Source organism: Podarcis tiliguerta (genome assembly GCF_965153285.1).
Source record: "Podarcis tiliguerta genome assembly, chromosome: 16".
Taxonomy (NCBI): Eukaryota; Metazoa; Chordata; class Lepidosauria; order Squamata; family Lacertidae; genus Podarcis; species Podarcis tiliguerta.
In genome coordinates, this window is record NC_139549.1 from 991,895 (window position 1) to 1,009,326 (window position 17,432).

A 17,432-nucleotide genomic window follows, 5' to 3' on the forward strand; every position below is an offset into this window, starting at 1 on the left:
GAATTTGGAGAACTGTTATATAGGTGATATAATGAAATTCAGTCAGAGGGGATTCGAGGAAGTCAGTTATCAATGTAAGGAGAATTAGGTATTTGAAGAAATAATTTTTATTTGTGTTTAATTTTATTGTAGTGCAGTGTGTTTTTCTTTGTTGTGTGTTTTGTTATGTCATTTTGTGATAAATATGGAAAATCAATAAAAAAGCTTTTTGAAAAAATATATTTTTTTGGAAAAAGAATAAAGAGCTTTCCCTGTGAGCACGCCAAGCCCTCCTGTCTTCCACTGCCTCCCTCATGCTGGTAGCTTCGGGAACACTGTCCCACCATCTCATCCTCTGTCATCCCCTTCTCCTTGTGCCCTCCATCTTTCCCAACATCAGGGTCTTTTCCAGGGAGTCTTCTCTTCTCCTGAGATGGCCAAAGTCTTGGAGCCTCAGCTTCACGATCTGTCCTTCCAGTCAGCACTCAGGGCTGATTTCCTTCAGAATGGATCGGTTTGATCTTGCAGTCCATGGGACTCTCAAGAGTCTCCTCCAGCACCAGAATTCAAAAGCATCCATTCTTTGGCGATCAGCCTTCTTTATTGTCCAGCTCTAACTTCCACACATCACTACTGGGAAAACCAGAGCTTTAACTATACGGACCTTTGTTGGGAAGGTGGTGTCTCTGCCAGAAAGAAGATATAAACAAACTGCTCAACTCCCCCCTCTTGAGATACACACACACACACACACACACACACACACCCCAATGGCTCACAAGGACTCTTATCTGCTGTGGTCAATGAGTTATGCAGACTGCCAGAATTTCAGCAAGGAAACTGACTCACTTTTACTGACTAATCAGCAGATCCCAGATCACCAATCTGAGCCCTGGCCTCACTTTTCCTGCTTTCCTGCTGACTTTGTGTCGTGATTTGTTTCAACACAGCCCTGAGCTCAAAGTTTTGCGCTTTGCTTTGCAGCACATGCACAGCCATGGCTGCAAAATGTGCCGGCAAAATCTCCATGGCCTGTCTTCTCTTGGGCACTTTCATCTGCTCCTTCCTTGGTAAGTTCTGCAAATCTTGCTCGCTTGTTGAAGGGGGGCGAGGTTGTTGAAGAGAGTCAGGGAGCGAGGTTTGTCATGAAAGAGGAAGCGGGGATGGCTAAATTACAGCTGAATGAGGCGGCTCAGAGAAAGGGCTCGCTCAGTTAACAGGAAGGAGTTTCGGCCCATAAATTTTAACCCTGTGCAGACAAATCAGAAAGAACTATGCAAAGATTTCTGTCTTGCACTTCCAGTGCTTTGATGTAACTCAGGGCAGCTCCAGAGTAATTAAACCATTAGCATTCCACAAAAGGGAACAACATGGAAAGTGGAGAAAGCTTTTCTTCCACTGCTCTGGAGGGTAGATTCTGTTAGGATATTTCCGTTCCACCTTAAAAGGTAGCAGGCTTTATGAGTCACAGTCTGCGTATTTTCTGCTCACAGGAAGTTTCTGTTTGTCTATTGCTTTTGTTTCCTCTCTGTGCCTGAGACATCGAAGCAGGCAGTCATGTTTTTTTTGTTCTGACCAACGCTGAATAAAGTAATAAATAATGCTCTCCTGAGCAGTGGCGTAGCGTGGGGGGTGCCAGGGGTGCAACATTTGGGGGGGGGGGCGCAAGTCCAGAGGGAAGGGACAAGCAATCGAGGCTTGGTTGGGGGGAGGGATCGTCGTCTCCGTTTGGCCGGCCCCCCTCGAGGAAGCGGGAGGGAAAAGAGCCGCGCAGCAGCTGCAGCAGCAGGGAGGAGGAGGTGGAGGAGGAGGAGGTGGAGGAGCAGCAAAGCCGGGAGGAGGAGGTGGAGGCGCCGCCTGCCTGCCGCAGGATCCAATCCGAGCCTGCTAATCGCTTGCTCAAAGAGGCAAAGGAAGAGGTGGAGGCGGAGCCACTGGCCCGGCAGGGAGGAAAGTTGGAGAGAGCAGCGTGCCTGGGCGCAGCGAGGTTGGGTAGGTGCGTGCGCCCTGGCTGGCTGCCCGCCTCCCGGGCTCAGTGCCTCCATGACCCCTCCAGCCGCTATGGGAGAGATCGGGGGTCTGGGCTTCCGAGATACCCTGGAGTGAAATCCTGCTTCACCTTCTTGGGAGTCCCTCTCTTATGCTTTGGGGGGGGGTAGCAAGGGGGAAGAATAATGATTTCCTCCACCACCAGCCCCAAATTCTATAGTAAGAGAAATTGGGGGCCAAGCCAACTGGGGAAATGGTGAGTCTCTAACTATAGAGCTCAGGTATTTAGAAGCAAGCTGGCTCTGCCCACAGGGAGGAAAAGCACTCTGTGCAAGCTCAGAAAACCCACGCCATGCCACTGCGCGCTCGCACTCGCAGCTCTCTGCCCCTACCTGGCTCACTCACTCTCTCTCACTGCAGTGCTGGCTGTGCGAATCCGATCCAAGCCGCCCACTGTGGAGAGGAGGGTGCCAGGCGTGCAGTGCGGTGCGGAGGGAGAGCAAGGGACTATCTGGGGGAGGGACAGTGCAGTGGGGGGGGCCCCCCGCAAATTTCTTGCCTTGCCCCGGGTTAGGGGGCGCAAATTACTTGCCTTGCCCCGGGTGCTGACAACCCACGCTACGCCACTGCTCCTGAGTGCATCTTTCGCTGTGCGAACTCTGCTGATAGAGCGTGCACCAGCTCTGGAATGTGCCAAGCTATTTCTGAAGCTCGTGTCGCTAATTGACTGATACTGTATCTACGGGAGATCGATGGATCGTCCGGAATTGACGTGGGATCATGATGGACTTTGTCTCCCTGGCAGTATCCCAACAGATTCAACCAACAGATTCAAGAAAGGAGATTTGAATTAAACATTAGGGAGAACTTTCTGATGGTAAGAGCCTCAGAAGGTGGTGGACCTAGAAGGTTTTGAAACAGAGGTTCGATGGCTGTCCATTAGCCTGGAGGTCCCCATCACTTGGTTGTAGCTCTCGCAACCTGGCCCACTCTTTGGCGATGCTGATGGGGACACTTAAGGGGCCAGCTTAGGTCATTCTCGTACAAAGAAACTTGTCCAACTAATTTAGCAAGTGAAACCTCTATTGCATTCTTTGTTTTTTTGGAAATAATTTTTATTTGATTTTAAAAAACAAACAGCATGTAACAAAAGCAAATCTAAATCCTTATACAGTGGTACCTCTGGTTGCGAACGGGATTCGTTGCGGAGGCCCGTTTGCATCATGAAAAGAACGCAACCTGCAGCGGTGCGTCTGCGCACACGCGGGTTGCGATTCGTCACTTCTGCGCATGCGCATGACATCATTTTGTGCTTCTGCACATGCGCGAGCGGTGAAACTCAGAAGTAACCCTTTCCAGTACTTCCGGGTCGCCTTGGGACGTAACCTGAAAGAAGGTAACATGAAGCGGATGTAACATGAGGTATGACTGTACAGTGGTACCTCAGTTTAAGAACAGTCTAGTCTAAGAATGATTTGGTTTAAGAACTCTGCAAAACCGGAAGTAGTGTTCCGGTTTGAGAACTTTACCTCGGTCCAAGAACGGAATCCGAACAGTGGAAGCGCACCGGCAGCAGGAGGCCTCATTAGGGAAAGTGCACCTCGGTTTAAGAATGGTTTTGGTTTAAGAACGGACTTCTGGAACGGATTACGTTTGTAAACCAAGATACCACTGTACAGAGATTACTCTGAATCTCGCAACTTCCCCCCACTCCCCTTCATGGGCCCTAATGCTAATATTTATATCTGCATATCAATTCATTATCCAAATATTTTGTCCCTCTAAATTATCCTTAATTTTTGTTACTTTACAAATGTGGTTAAAATCCTGCTAATGTTTTCGTCTGTTTACAATGGTCTCGTAGATATATTATAATTTCCCCCCATTCTTTTATTAAAGTTCTTGTCCTTTTGGTTTCTGAGCTTCCCAGTTAATTTCGCCATTTCAGAATAGTCCATCAACTTGGTTTGCCATTCTTCCCAGTCGACATTGTTTCTTCCCTCCATCTCTGGACTAGTAAAGTCCGTGCGGCTGTTGTCGCATACATAAAAAGCCTTTTCTGGTCCTTTGGGATCTTGGTACATGTAATTCCTAGAAAAGCTTCTGGGTTTTTATTTTAAGCAAAAGTTACTTTAAACATTTTTTTCATTTCATTATATATCATCTCCCAGAAAGTTTCTGTTATCTTGCACTTCCACCACATATGATAAAATGTACCTTGCTTTTCTTTACACTTCCAGCAGATACATGTTCTATACATTTTTGCTAATGTAGTAGGAGTCAAATACCACCGATACATCATTTTCATATCATTTTCTTTCAGCGTACAACATGCCTTAAATTTCAAATCTATTTTCCATAGCCTCTTCCAATCTGTCATCTGTATGTTATGTCCCAACGTCTATTACATTCTAACCTTCACTGTGTACAGGACCCGAGAACTGGAAAGGACTCAAGGAGTCATTCACACCATCTGGCAAACGTGCAAGAATATTATGATATCCTGCTTTACCTGATATAAAAGAAGCATCAATGTTTGGCACTCCCCCCTTCACTTTCTCCCTTTCTCCTCTTACTTATTTTTCCCTCCCCAAAAACACCTAGGCCTTGTAAGCAGTCGGGAACCGAAGACTCCTACGATTCAGCTGAACAGGATCTTGGGGGACTCCGCCTTGCTTCGTGTACATATAACCTCGAACAATTCTGTGTCCACCATTAAATTGATATTCCACCCTCGACAAGGTGAGGCAAATGACCTTGGGCGATTCAGCGATGGGAAATGGAAGCGGTGGAATACGAGCGACAGTTTGGGGCAGCGTCTGGAAATGGTTGATGGCACCACGCTGAAGATAAGCAATTTGGTGGTGAAGGACAGTGGGGTCTACACGGCTCATGTGACGTTTTCCACAGGAGTGATCGAATCACACACATTCAGCCTCGCTGTCTATGGTATGTACTTGTTTCACCATCGCACACTGTAAGGATGTGGGAGAAATTCAGTCCTGTACACTTTCACCTGCCTAGGGGAAAGTCCACCTCCTTCCTTACAGACCCTTCCAGGTGTTGAGATCGGCAGTCGGGACCCTCTTGGTAGTCCTGCCATCCTCAAAAGTTTGGGGAGGGTGGCCTAGGGAGGGGGATGGAGAGAGGGACTTCTTGGTGATGGCCCCTAGGCTGCAGAATGCGTCGCCGTACATGCATATGAACATAGGAAGGATCTGCTGAACCAGGCCAAAGGGGACCTATCTAGTCCAGCCTCCTGTCTTCACTGTGGCCGACCAGATGCCCATCATGGGAAGCCCACAATCAGAACCCGGGAACAACTCTTCCCTCCTGTGGTTTCCAGCAACTGACACTCTTCTTTCATCAAGCCCATCTGATGGATGTGGAAATGGTGATGAGGAAGGAGCCAGCACCACCCCCCCCAAAACCCCCAGTCAGTGAAACCCCTGAGGCATCAAAGTAAAACACAATTCAAAGTGTTGGTGCTGACCTTTGAAGCCCAGTATACCTGAAGGAGCCTCGGCCCAGTATACCTGAAGGAGCGTCTCCACCCCCATTGTCCAGCCTGGACACTGAGGTCCAGCTCCGAGAGCCTTCTGGCGGTTCCCTCGCTGCGAGAAGTGAGCTTACAGGGAACCAGGCAGAGGGCCTTCTCGGTGGTGGCGCCCTCCCTGTGGAACACCCTCCCATCAGATGTCAAGGAAATAAACAACAATCTGACTTTTAGAAGACATCTGAAGGCTGCCTTGTATTGGGAAGATTTTAACGTTTGGTGTTTTACTGTGTTTTTATATTCTGTTGGAAGCCTCCCAGAGTGGCTGGGGTAACGCAGTCAGGCGTACAAAGAATAAAACATTTTTAAAAATTCGTTTCTAACAGAGCCAGTGCGGGAGCCGCAGGTCACCCATAAACTGATCTCCAACACGCCTGACGGCTGCAATGTAACCCTGCGGTGCCAGGCATCCGGAAAGGGAGACTTCCGTGTCTCCTGGAAAAGAGGGAATCCCCTCAGAGCCCTGGGCGAGAGCCCGGACTGGCACCAACTCTCTGACAACGGAGAAGATCTCCATCTGTTCTGGCATCGCAACGCCTCAGATGCCAACATCACCTGCCTGGTGAGCAATCCGGCTGATCAGAAGAACATTTCCATCAATCTCCTCAGCCTCTGCCCAGCTGAAGGTAAGGAACCCCTGGCCCATTTCCCCATTAGCCTTTCTTTATTTAATGTGTTTGTATCCTGTCTTTCTCCAAGTTTATTTTATTTGTCAGAATATTTGCATACTGCTGGGCCGTAAAAAACATATCAAAGTGGTTTACAGCAACAAAACCATAAAACCGTATAAGAAAAGTTTAAAAGAGACATCAGTTAACTGTCTGGGTTAATTAATTAGCTCTGTATTTTTATTAATTTTCCATCAAAAAACAAGAAAAAAACGCTTGATATCTGGAGACTGAGACACCCATTGGAGAAACAATTTGCATTCTATTCAGAGCCAAATCAGTCAATGTCAAGAATTGACCAAGTTTGGGTTTCAAATGAATTAACTCCAAGAATCCTGCAAATGGAAATCCAACCAACAGTAATTTCAGACCATAGCCCAATAAAATTTGAATTACAAGGGTATGAAGAAAGATTGTTTAGATGGAAAATGAATGACTACTATGCTTCAAGTTACAGACTCCGCTAACCCAGAAATAGTACCTTGGGTTAAGAACTTTGCTTCAGGATGAGAACAGAAATCGTGCTCTGGCAGTGTGGCAGCAGCTGGAGGCCCCATTAGCTAAAGTGGTGTTTCAGGTTAAGAACAGTTTCAGCTTAAGATTGGACCTCCAGAATGAATTAAGTTCTTAAGCTGAGGTACCACTGTAGTTGCATGAAGTGGGAAAGGCGGGAAGGTAAACAGCATTTCCATGCACAGAACCTCCCACAGTCATCTTGGCCTGCGGTGGACAGATAGATGCATCAACAACTTTACTGCGGAAGCAGTTTGAAGCGGTGGTTCAAGAAGCAAGACTTCCGCTTTCCTTCTCCTGCAAAGGCACAACGGTGGCAAAGGAGAGCGACTGAGGAGTGGAGGGGGTGAGATTTCCTTCATCATCCTCATGTCAGGCTCCATCCCTCCAAACACACTTCCTGTCCCCTTATCACCACTATACAGTACATCCTGCACTTCCTTTTTTGGTGTTACATATTCGCCTGCATTAGGGATGCGGGTGGCACTGCGGGTTAAACCACAGAGCCTAGGACTTGCCGATCAGAAGGTCAGCGGTTCGAATCCCCGTGACAGGTTGAGCTTCCGTTGCTCGGTCCCTGCTCCTGCCAACCTAGCAGTTCGAAAGCACGTCAAAGTGCAAGTAGATAAATAGGTACCGCTCTGGTGGGAAGGTAAATGGCATTTCCGTGCGCTGCTCTGGTTCGCCAGAAGCATCTTAGTCCTGCTGGCCACATGACCCGGAAGCTGTACGCCGGCTCCCTCAGCCAATAAAGTGAGATGAGCGCCGCAACCCCAGAGTCAGTCACGACTGGACCTAATGGTCAGGGGTCCCTTTACCTTTACCTTATTCGCCTGCATTAGTGACCTACCCAGTCTTTCTTCCCACCCGGAGGGCACCAGATCACATTTCTGCCACCTCTCAGGTGGGCACCATTGCAGGCCAGCACTCCCCTCGCCCTCTTCTTGCCTTTATGTACTTCTGAGAAGCCCCAAATGAACATTTCAAGTCAGAACAGAAGCTGGCCAGCGCATGCGAGTCTACACTTCTTTTAGACCTATGACTCCATCTGGCTCCCAGCCGCGCTTGGTCAAGCTTTGGAGCAGAGCCAATTCTTTTTTCTTTCTTTTTTTTAATGTATTTTTATTAACGATTTTCTTGATTTACAGAAGTATGTGTAATGTCTCTTGTATTTTTTCCATGTAACATTTTTACAAATCGGTTTCATTTGTTGAGACATTAGGAAGAAAAGGGGGAAAGAGGTGGGGGGAGATGGGGGTGGGGTCGGGTGGCAATGTTTCTATTTTACTTACTATATGTGGGGTTTTGTGTCAGCATCGCTTGTGCAGGTTCTCTGCTGTTCACATGTGTTCCTTTGGTGGTGAGAGAGGTTGGGGTTGGCCCAGGGTGTGGTTGTTTGCTTGTGATTGGCTGTGGTGATTTTTGTTTTCTTGTGTGAGTGGAGTGGGTGGGTGTTTTGGATCAGGTTAGCCATATTGATTTGTATGCCGTTGGTGGGTTCTTGTTGTTGTCTTGTTGGGCTGTGTATGTGATAAAGGGGAGCCATACTATCTTCTATTTGTCCCCGTGTCAGTTTCAGCTAATGGGTTATTTTTTCTAGTAGGGCTGTTTCCCATACTATTTGGTACCATTGGTCCAGGCTTACTCCTGACAGGTCTCTCCAGTGGAGTGGAGCCAATTCTTATTTCCTTTTCCTCAATCCAACTCCCATGTAGCGACAGCCAGCTTTAAGCCTCTCCCGTTGCATGCATGAGCTTTTCAGGGAAAACTTCAGAGAAGTTTTTAATATGTAACGCTGTACTGTTTTTAACATTTGATTGGGAGCCGCCCAGAGTGGCTGGGGAAACTCAGCCAGATGGGCGGGGTATAAATAATAAATTATTATTATTATTATTATTATTATTATTATTATTATTATTATTATTATTGCAAAAGGGCTCTCTTCCAAGCTGCCCTAGAGCAGAAGTGAGTCAGGGCACATTTAACTGACCTGCACCCGAACCAGGAGCAACTCCCAAAGTAGTGAGGGAGACAGCTTGCCATACTTGAGAGCACCTCTACCAGTGGAGTACCCAACTGTAGTCAAACCAGCATCTGTTCAGAGCTGCCCCAAGTCAACTTACTCTAACCACTTCACGGCAAGTTCCAGCATTTACAGCAGAACCTCAGTTTTCAAATGTGATCCATTCAGGAAGACCGTTTGACTTCCGAAACGTTTGGAAACCAAGGCGAGTCAGCAAATTCATCTGAGAAAATTGAAAAACATGCAGCGGAAGCCATTCAAGTTCCGAGGCGCGTTTGAAAATGGAAGCATTTACTTCCGGGTTTTCGGCCTTCAGGTTCCAAAACGCTGGTCAACGGAGACATTCAAGAACTGAGGTTCCGCTGTATTTGTCTTGGGGGAAAAGCACTGAACCTAGCCATATCACAGCCTTTCCCTAATTTCTGCACTGAGTGCAACAATAGTTGTTTAGGGAATTTTGATTACTGTATTACTGTATTTTAATATTGAAGTGGGGGGGTTGAACCCAGGCATTCTATTTGGGGGGATGACTTTGCGAAGTTATGTGTGTCCTAGGGGCTGGCTCTGCCCATCAACCTCCAGCCATCCCACCACATTAGCCTCCTCTCCCATGCGCTGCTCTGGTTCGCCAGAAGCGGCTTAGTCCTGCTGGCCACAGGACCCGGAAGCTGTACGCCGGCTCCCTCGGCCAGTAAAGCGAGATGAGCGCTGTCAGAGCTGGCTCCTGGTCCCAGCTCACAAAGGACCAACGCTAGCCGGTAGTAAAGTATCAAAGTCTTTATTGAAGAATAGTTTCCATTTCCAAGCCTCAGCGTCCCAGCTCTACGTCTGGAGTCTAGACCGGCGAAGCTCCGTCTGAGTCTCCGCCCCCTGTACACCAGTTTAAGACTCTAATCTTACTCCACCTCTTCCTTCTCTCTCTCTTCCTCTGGGTCCTACTACCCCCCGGGGTCTCCTCCCTCCTGGACTCTTCCGACGCAGATGTTGACCCCTCTGACTCCTCCCCCTCTCTTCGGCGGGCTTTAGGACCTGGCTCCCTACCCGGGCTGCCCACCGTGCCGCCCTCCTGTACATTTGAACTTGGCGCGCGCGCGCGTTTAACTTTCCTGATGACCGTTTCCTCGCTCCCTGACGAGGGTGTGGTCACTCCTGCCTCACGTTCTCCCACTGCCCGCGCGCCACCTGATCCCGATGCCTGGGACTCCTCCCCCCTACTGCACTCTGGGGGGGACGCTGGTCCGGATTTCCAGCTGCTACTCTCTGAGTCCCCTCTGGCCCCTTCTTCCCGAGGTGTCCCCCTGGGCACTCCCCTTGCCCTGACTATGGGGGCCCCTTTCTGTGAATCCTCCGAGTCACTGGAGAGACTCAGAGACCTCGGATTGCTGTCATCGCTGACATTTCCTTCGGACTCCTCCCCCTCGCTCTCCATTTCCTCCCTCTCCTGTGACTCTGCTCCTGAACCCCTGACATCCATCCCCCCCTCGAAGCCCCCCCTTCCCCCTCCCCCTCCTCCGGCGGGGGTGCTGGGTGCTCCGTCGTTGTGGGGGTGAATGGCGGATACAGTTCGTCCCCCGTGGCGTGCATCCAGCCGGATAAGTCCGGCTCGTCCTCCTTGTCTTCGCCGACCTCAATCTCCTCTGCTTCCATCTCCGTGCCGCCATGCTCGAACCCAATGTCCTCCCCCAGCACGTCCATGTCCATCTCGCCCTCGGTCCCCTCTGGGTCCGTTGCCTGCCAAGGACCCCCCAGCCACCTCCTGCTCCACCGCTCCTCTCCTCGATCGTCCCACCAAAACGAGCGGTCTGAGGCAAACCCCGAGGGCGAGCCCTCCGGGGAACTTGTTTCTATTGCCGGTTCCTCGTCCGAGGTGAACCCCTGGAATGTGCTGGTTGAAAGCGTGGGTGTGAAAAGCCAGTCGTCGAAATACTCGGCTGGCATGGGCCTGTGTGGGAACAAGGCATGAAACTCCTCCTTGAGAAGAGGCTCGTTCAGGGCATAGTCCGGCACCCAACGGTTGGCGCTGGCCGGGGTACCTTCACTGGTGAGAAAATATTCTACTCCCTCTTCCCCCCATCTCGAGTCTAAAATCTCTGTGACCTGGTTGATGGGCTCCCTTCTTGGCGACTCCCTCCTTGGGGGGGTCTCCCTATACGGGTCTGGTGCCGTGCCCTGCGCCTGAAATCGGTGAGGTGCTTTGTAGGGCGTGAGCACCGACCTATGGAATACTGGGTGCATTCTGGATCCCTCCGGAAGTGTCAACCGGAAGGCCACCGGATTGATCTGTGCCTCAACTTGGTAAGGTCCTAGCTGCTTATGTCCGAGTTTCTTCTTCGCTAATGATCTGGTCGGCACTGCGTGGGCCGCTAACCACACCCAGTCTCCCACCTGTATGTCCTCCCCGACCCTTCTGTGCTTGTCAGCCTGCAGTTTGTATGCGTGCTTTGCAAGTTCTAACTGCCTCCTAAGCTGTTCGTGAACCTCCTGCAATTCTGCCGCCAAGACTTCCGCTGCCTGTGGCTCCCCCTCCCCCAGTCTCTCTAATCCCGGGAAGGTTCTGGGATGCCTCCCGTTGTTGGCGAAGAACGGTGTCACCCCCGTGGACACGTGCTTCGTGTTGTTGTAGGCGAACTCAGCGAGCGGCAGGTAGTCCACCCATGTTGTCGGCTGCTGATTTGCATAGCATCTCAGGTACTGCTGCATGATGGCGTTGACGCGCTCCGCTTGTCCGTTGGTCTGCGGGTGTCTCGCCGACGCTAGGTTGATCTTGACGTTCAGGAAACCCATCAGCTTCTGCCAGAAGTTCGAAATGAACTGGCGCCCCCTGTCGGACAAGATAGACCGTGGCAGACCGTGCACCCTGAAGACGTGGTCTATGAACAGTTTGGCGGTCTGTTCCGCCGTGGCCACCTTCGCGCATGGAATGAAGTGGGCCATTTTAGTGAACATGTCCACCACCACTAGCACTGCCGTTTTACCCCTTGAGCTGGGTAAATCCGTGACAAAGTCCAGGGCCACCCTCTCCCACGGTTCGCTCGGTGTCTGCAGCGGTTCGAGCAGTCCCGCCGGAGGTTTGTGCACTGACTTGGCCCTTTGGCAGGTGTCGCACCTCGAGACGTACTCCGCGACTTCCCCCCTCATCTTGGGCCACCAAAAATCTCTGGCAACTAGTTCTGCCGTCTTCTCCTTGCCAAAGTGCCCGGCGGTGGGTGCGTCGTGCAACTGCTGCAGTACTTTCGCCCGGAGGTCGTCTCCCGGTACATAGAGTGCTCCTCTCCGGATGAGCAATCCGTCCCGTATTTGGAACTCGTCGTCCTTCACCGTGCCCTTGTGCACCTCCTCCATCTTGGCTTGTGCGAAGGGGTCCTTCTGCAGTGCTCGACGGACCGCCTCCAGGTCCACGGTTGCTGAAGCGCACGCCCATGCTTTCGGAGCGAAAATGTGCTTGGCCGCTGCTGGTGCCGCCTCTTCGAGGTATTGCGGCTTTCTGGACAGTGCATCTGCCATGATGTTGTTGTCGCCTGGGATGTACTCTATCCTGAAGTCGAAATCCGCAAAGAACTCCGCCCATCTGATGTGCCGCTGGTTCAGGAACCTTGCCGTGCGCCAGTACTCCAGGTTCTTATGATCCGTGCGAACCTGCACTGTGTGTTTGGCTCCGATGAGGAAGTGCCGCCACGCCTTGAATGCTGCATGAATGGCCAGCAACTCCCTGTCCCAGATGGTGTAGTTCTGCTCTGACTTGCTGAGCTTCCTAGAGTAGAAGGCACACGGTCTCCAGTCCCCCTGCGGGTCCTGCTGCAACAGTACTGCGCCCACTGCTCTGTCTGAGGCGTCCGTTTCAACTCTCATCGGTCTGCCGGGATTCACATGTAGTAGCTGCTCTTCGGACGAGAAGAGACGCTTAAGGTTCTGGAAGGACTGCTCCGCTTGCTCCGTCCAGATGAATTTCTTCTTCTTGGAGCTGAGCGTGTCGGTAATGGCCGCTGTCTGCATCGCGAACCCCTTGATGAACTTGCGGTAAAAGTTGGCGAAACCCACAAACCGCTGGACCTCCTTCCGATTGCGCGGGCTCTTCCAGTCCAACACTGCGCGAACCTTGGTGCTGTCCATGGCGAGCCCCTTGTCCGACAACTTGTAGCCCAGGAAATCCACCTCCTTCCTGTCGAACTGGCACTTCTCCAGCTTGGCGTACAGCCGATGCTCCTGCAGTCTCTGCAGAACCTCCTTGACATCTCTCTCGTGGGTCTCCTCTGATTCTGAGAATATCAGGATGTCGTCCAAGAAGCAGACGCATTTCTTGTAGAGGAGACCCGCCAGGACGTGATGCATGAAGGCTTGAAAACAGTGAGAGCCATTTTGTAATCCAAAAGGCATAACTCTGTATTCATAAGTGCCCAGGGGCGTGAACATGGCAGTCTTCCACTCGTCTCCCTCCCGTATGCGAATCAGGTTGTACGCCCCTCGCAGATCCAACTTAGTGAAAACGCGTCCCTTCCTCACCGTTGCGAGCAGGTCATCTATTTTGGGCATGGGAAAGGCCGTGGGCTTGGTCTTGGAATTTAAGAGCCTGAAATCAACTACAAGCCTCTTTTGGGGCGTGTCCTTTTTCTTCACAAAGAGTACCGGACTGCCCCCCACTGCCTTCGACTCCCGGATGAAACCGCGCTTCAAGTTGAGGTCTATGAACTCCCTGAGTTCCTGCAGCTCGTCTTCAGACATGGAATACAGTTTCCCGGTTGGCAGCGTCGCCCCTGGCAGGAGGTCAATCTTGCAGTCATAGGGCCTGTGGGGAGGCAGCTTGTCTGCTTCCTTCTCGCAGAAAACCTCCAAAAACGCTGCGTACTTGCGTGGCACTGCTTGCAGCGTGCCTAATTGTAGCTGCGGGTCTTCCCCTCCCTCTTCCGGGCTAGGAAGGATGCAATGTTCCGCGCAATAGGAGGAGCCGAAGGTCAGTTGGCGCTGGTACCACGCCAGTGCTGGGCTATGCCTGTGCAGCCAACTCATGCCGAAGACTACCGGCGTGTCTGACAGGTGGGTGACATTGAAGCTGATGACTTCTTGGTGATTTCCAATCCGCATCACCATTGGCTGCGTTTGTTGCACCACCTGCCCCCCTAACAAGTCTCTGCCATCCACCGTGACAACTTTCAGGGGCAGCGTGGCTGGTAGTAGCGGTATATTGTGCTGCTGAATGAAATCCAGTCCTATAAAGTCGGCGTTGCTGCCGGAGTCAATGGTGATCGGCACTTCCAGAGTGCGTCCATTGGGCAGCTGGAGAGATGCTGTAAGCTGCACCACTGGTTTGGGTGGGAGGGGGTCTGTGGGCTGCAAAATTGCTGGGGATTGCTTCATTGACTTGTCTGGCTGGACCCCAGTGCCTCTTCCTCCAGCCAGACTCCGTCGTTTAACTGTTGCGGTGTTCTCTGTTGAGTTGTCTCTGTGACTGTTGCCGAGGCTGCAGTGTGCTTGTGGAGCCTCTGGGGACACTCTTTCGCCATGTGCTGAGCACTGTCGCAGATGTAGCACTTCCTGTTCCCTCTAGGAGGCTTCGTTTTGACTGCTCCCGGGGTTAGGGCTCTGGTAGCTGACTGAGCCCTGGCACCTCCGATCTCCATCGGTTCTTCTCCCCCTCCCTGCGAGGGTGTGGAGTGCGCACGCGCTGCTTCTTTGGGATAGAAGGGAGGTGCTCTGGCTGGTGCCCTTCCCCAACGTCCTTCTTCTCTGTTCCAAGGACGTTCCTCCAGATGCACCCCGATTTCCAGCGCCCTCTGGACTACTTGCTGGGTGCTCCTTGGTCTCTCCCCCCTTCCAATCTCCGCTTTTACATCTGCATTCAAGCCCTCCCAAAAGAGGTCTCTCACTGGCGCAGAATCTTTTTCCCATCCCAGTGCATGAACTAGTCCGAAAAAGCGTGCATGGTACTGCCTCACACTGGCTCTGCCTTGTTTAAGTCCGTGTATGTCTCTCCTGGCAATATCGATGTCTATCTTTGATAAAAAACACGAATCCATTGCTTTAATGAAAGCCTTCGCATCTTGGAGCGCCGGATCATTATCTCTCCATAAATTCCTCAGCCACGTTTTGGCCTCCCCATGCAAATGGGACAAGATAAACCCCACTTTCTCTCTCTCATCTCTAAAGTCTTTTCCTAGCAGATCCAGCGCAAACAGCAGGTCTGCTCTGAAGTTGGGGTACTGCTGTAAACTCCCGTCGAAATGAGATACAAGGCTGCCTCCCCTTCTCCCCAAGCCAATGCCCTCTGCTTTGGGTCCCGGTTGCCCCTGTTTAGAAAGCACGTCCAACCTGACTTGGAGATCCCGGCAGGCGTTAACCATTTCCTCCTCTCTTTTCCTGGATGCAAGTACCTCCGTGCTGAGTTGTGTCACAGCTTCTTGCAGGGCTGCTAGTTGCTCTTCCGTAGTCATCTTGCCTGAGTTTTGTGAGCTCTGGAAGCACCCCTCCTCTGCCCTCGCTGCGTCGACTCACGTGGCGAGGTTCTTGGTGCCAAAACTTTTGGAGACGGAGCTTACTGTCAGAGCTGGCTCCTGGTCCCAGCTCACAAAGGACCAACGCTAGCCGGTAGTAAAGTATCAAAGTCTTTATTGAATAATAGTTTCCATTTCCAAGCCTCAGCGTCCCAGCTCTACGTCTGGAGTCTAGACCGGCGAAGCTCCGTCTGAGTCTCCGCCCCCTGTACACCAGTTTAAGACTCTAATCTTACTCCACCTCTTCCTTCTCTCTCTCTTCCTCTGGGTCCTACTACCCCCCGGGGTCTCCTCCCTCCTGGACTCTTCCGACGCAGACGTTGACCCCTCTGACTCCTCCCCCTCTCTTCGGCGGGCTTTAGGACCTGGCTCCCTACCCGGGCTGCCCACCGTGCCGCCCTCCTGTACATTTGAACTTGGCGCGCGCGTTTAACTTTCCTGATGACCGTTTCCTCGCTCCCTGACGAGGGTGTGGTCACTCCTGCCTCACGTTCTCCCACTGCCCGCACGCCACCTGATCGCGATGCCTGGGACTCCTCCCCCCTACTGCACTCTGGGGGGGACGCTGGTCCGGATTTCCAGCTGCTACTCTCTGAGTCCCCTCTGGCCCCTTCTTCCTGAGGTGTCCCCCTGGGCACTCCCCTTGCCCTGACTATGGGGGCCCCTTTCTGTGAATCCTCCGAGTCACTGGAGAGACTCAGAGACCTCGGATTGCTGTCATCGCTGACATTTCCTTCGGACTCCTCCCCCTCGCTCTCCATTTCCTCCCTCTCCTGTGACTCTGCTCCTGAACCCCTGACAAGCGCCACAACCCCAGAGTCGGCCATGACTGGACCTAAAGGTCAGGGGTCCCTTTACCTTTACCTTACGCTCTTCTCATGTTCTTATGAATCAGGATATTGCCCAAAGCAATAGCCCCAAATACAACCCTCTCCAAGCTTTACATCATGTCTCAGAAGACCAATTGTTTCTTCTTCTTCTTCTTCTTCTTCTTCTTCTTCTTCTTCTTCTTCTTCTTCTTCTTCCTCTTCCTCTTCCTCTTCCTCTTCTTCTTCTCCTTGATTTTCTCCTTCTCCTCCTTGATTTTCCTCTTCTTTCTTGACCTCCTTGATTTTTTCCTCCTCCTCCTCCTTTTCCTCCTTCATTTTCTTGTTCTCTTTCTCTGGATCTTCTTCTCCTCCTCAACTTTTTCTTCTTCCTCTTCTTCATTAGGTGCTGTTGCTAACCCGAAAAAAGCTCCTCTTCATCAGGTTACTGGGATGCCTGGAAAACCAGTCCTTTTCCCTTTAAATATAACCGCTGGGAAAACTGTGCTGATGATCAAATGGGACTTATACCCCCAAAATGGCACCCCCTTTGAGCTTGCTGTGCTCAGGAACGGACAACTGAGGACTTCTAACCTGAAAGACATGGACAGACTAGAGGTGCTTAATGAGACCATTCTGCGGATCAAGGCCTTGCAGGAAAACGAGACTGGGGTTTTGAACTGTCGAGTGACATACACCACCTCCAAGATGGAAATATTCGCATTCAATCTCACTGTCTCTGGTAAGTCACGACGAATCCGTCCATTTTTGTCCATCCTTCTGAGCAATTAATAAGATGGCTGCAACTTTTCCCTTGACAGTTCCTGCGCCAGAGAGCGACCCACCTGATGTGTCCAGCGTTTCCCAAAGTGAAGGTAAGCAATTCATTGCTCCCCTACCCCATTCTCCACATTTTCTGCCTGGGAAATTTAAGCATTCATATATAATTCATAGGGATGCGGGTGGCGCTGTGGGTTAAACCACAGGGCCTAGGGCTTGCCGATCAGAAGGTCGGTGGTTCGAATCCCCGCGACGGGGTGAGCTCCCATTGCTCGGTCCCTGCTCCTGCCCACCTAGCAGTTCGAAAGCAAGTGCAAGTAGGTAAATAGGTACCGCTCCGGCGGGAAGGTAAACAGCGTTTCCATGCGCTGCTCTGGTTTGCCAGAAGCAGCTTAGTCCTGCTGGCCAATAAAGTGAGATGAGCACAGCAACCCCCGGGGTCGGTCACGATTGGACCTAATGGTCAGGGGTCCCGTTATCTTTACCTTAAGTTGTGTTTTGCTGGAAATTCTGTTGTGTGTAACAGAATTTGCACCCTGTTCTCTCGAAACTGAAGCCCCTTGTGTTTTCAGTGTTCCTACATGCTTAGCTTTGGAGCACACAGAGCAGCTCTGCCTCAGTGCCCCCCCTTGT

At 51.2% G+C, this 17,432-nt stretch overlaps 2 protein-coding genes across 3 annotated transcripts in view; both read left to right on the forward strand.

Annotated features, from left to right (window-relative positions):
• The window catches only part of LOC310666072 (uncharacterized protein), a 1,539,811-nt gene that overhangs the window by 522,267 nt on the left and 1,000,112 nt on the right, over nt 1-17,432 (forward strand). The gene's annotated exons all lie outside the window — the stretch shown is intronic.
• LOC310666065 (hemicentin-2-like) overlaps nt 889-17,432 on the forward strand; it is a 37,408-nt gene continuing 20,864 nt past the window's right edge. Inside the window, exons 1-3 of the mRNA XM_083416622.1 lie at nt 889-1,049; nt 4,573-4,917; nt 5,851-6,150. Coding sequence (XP_083272748.1) covers nt 977-1,049; nt 4,573-4,917; nt 5,851-6,150 — 718 coding nt within the window. The 5' untranslated portion in view covers nt 889-976. The remainder of the gene's footprint in view (nt 1,050-4,572; nt 4,918-5,850; nt 6,151-17,432) is intronic.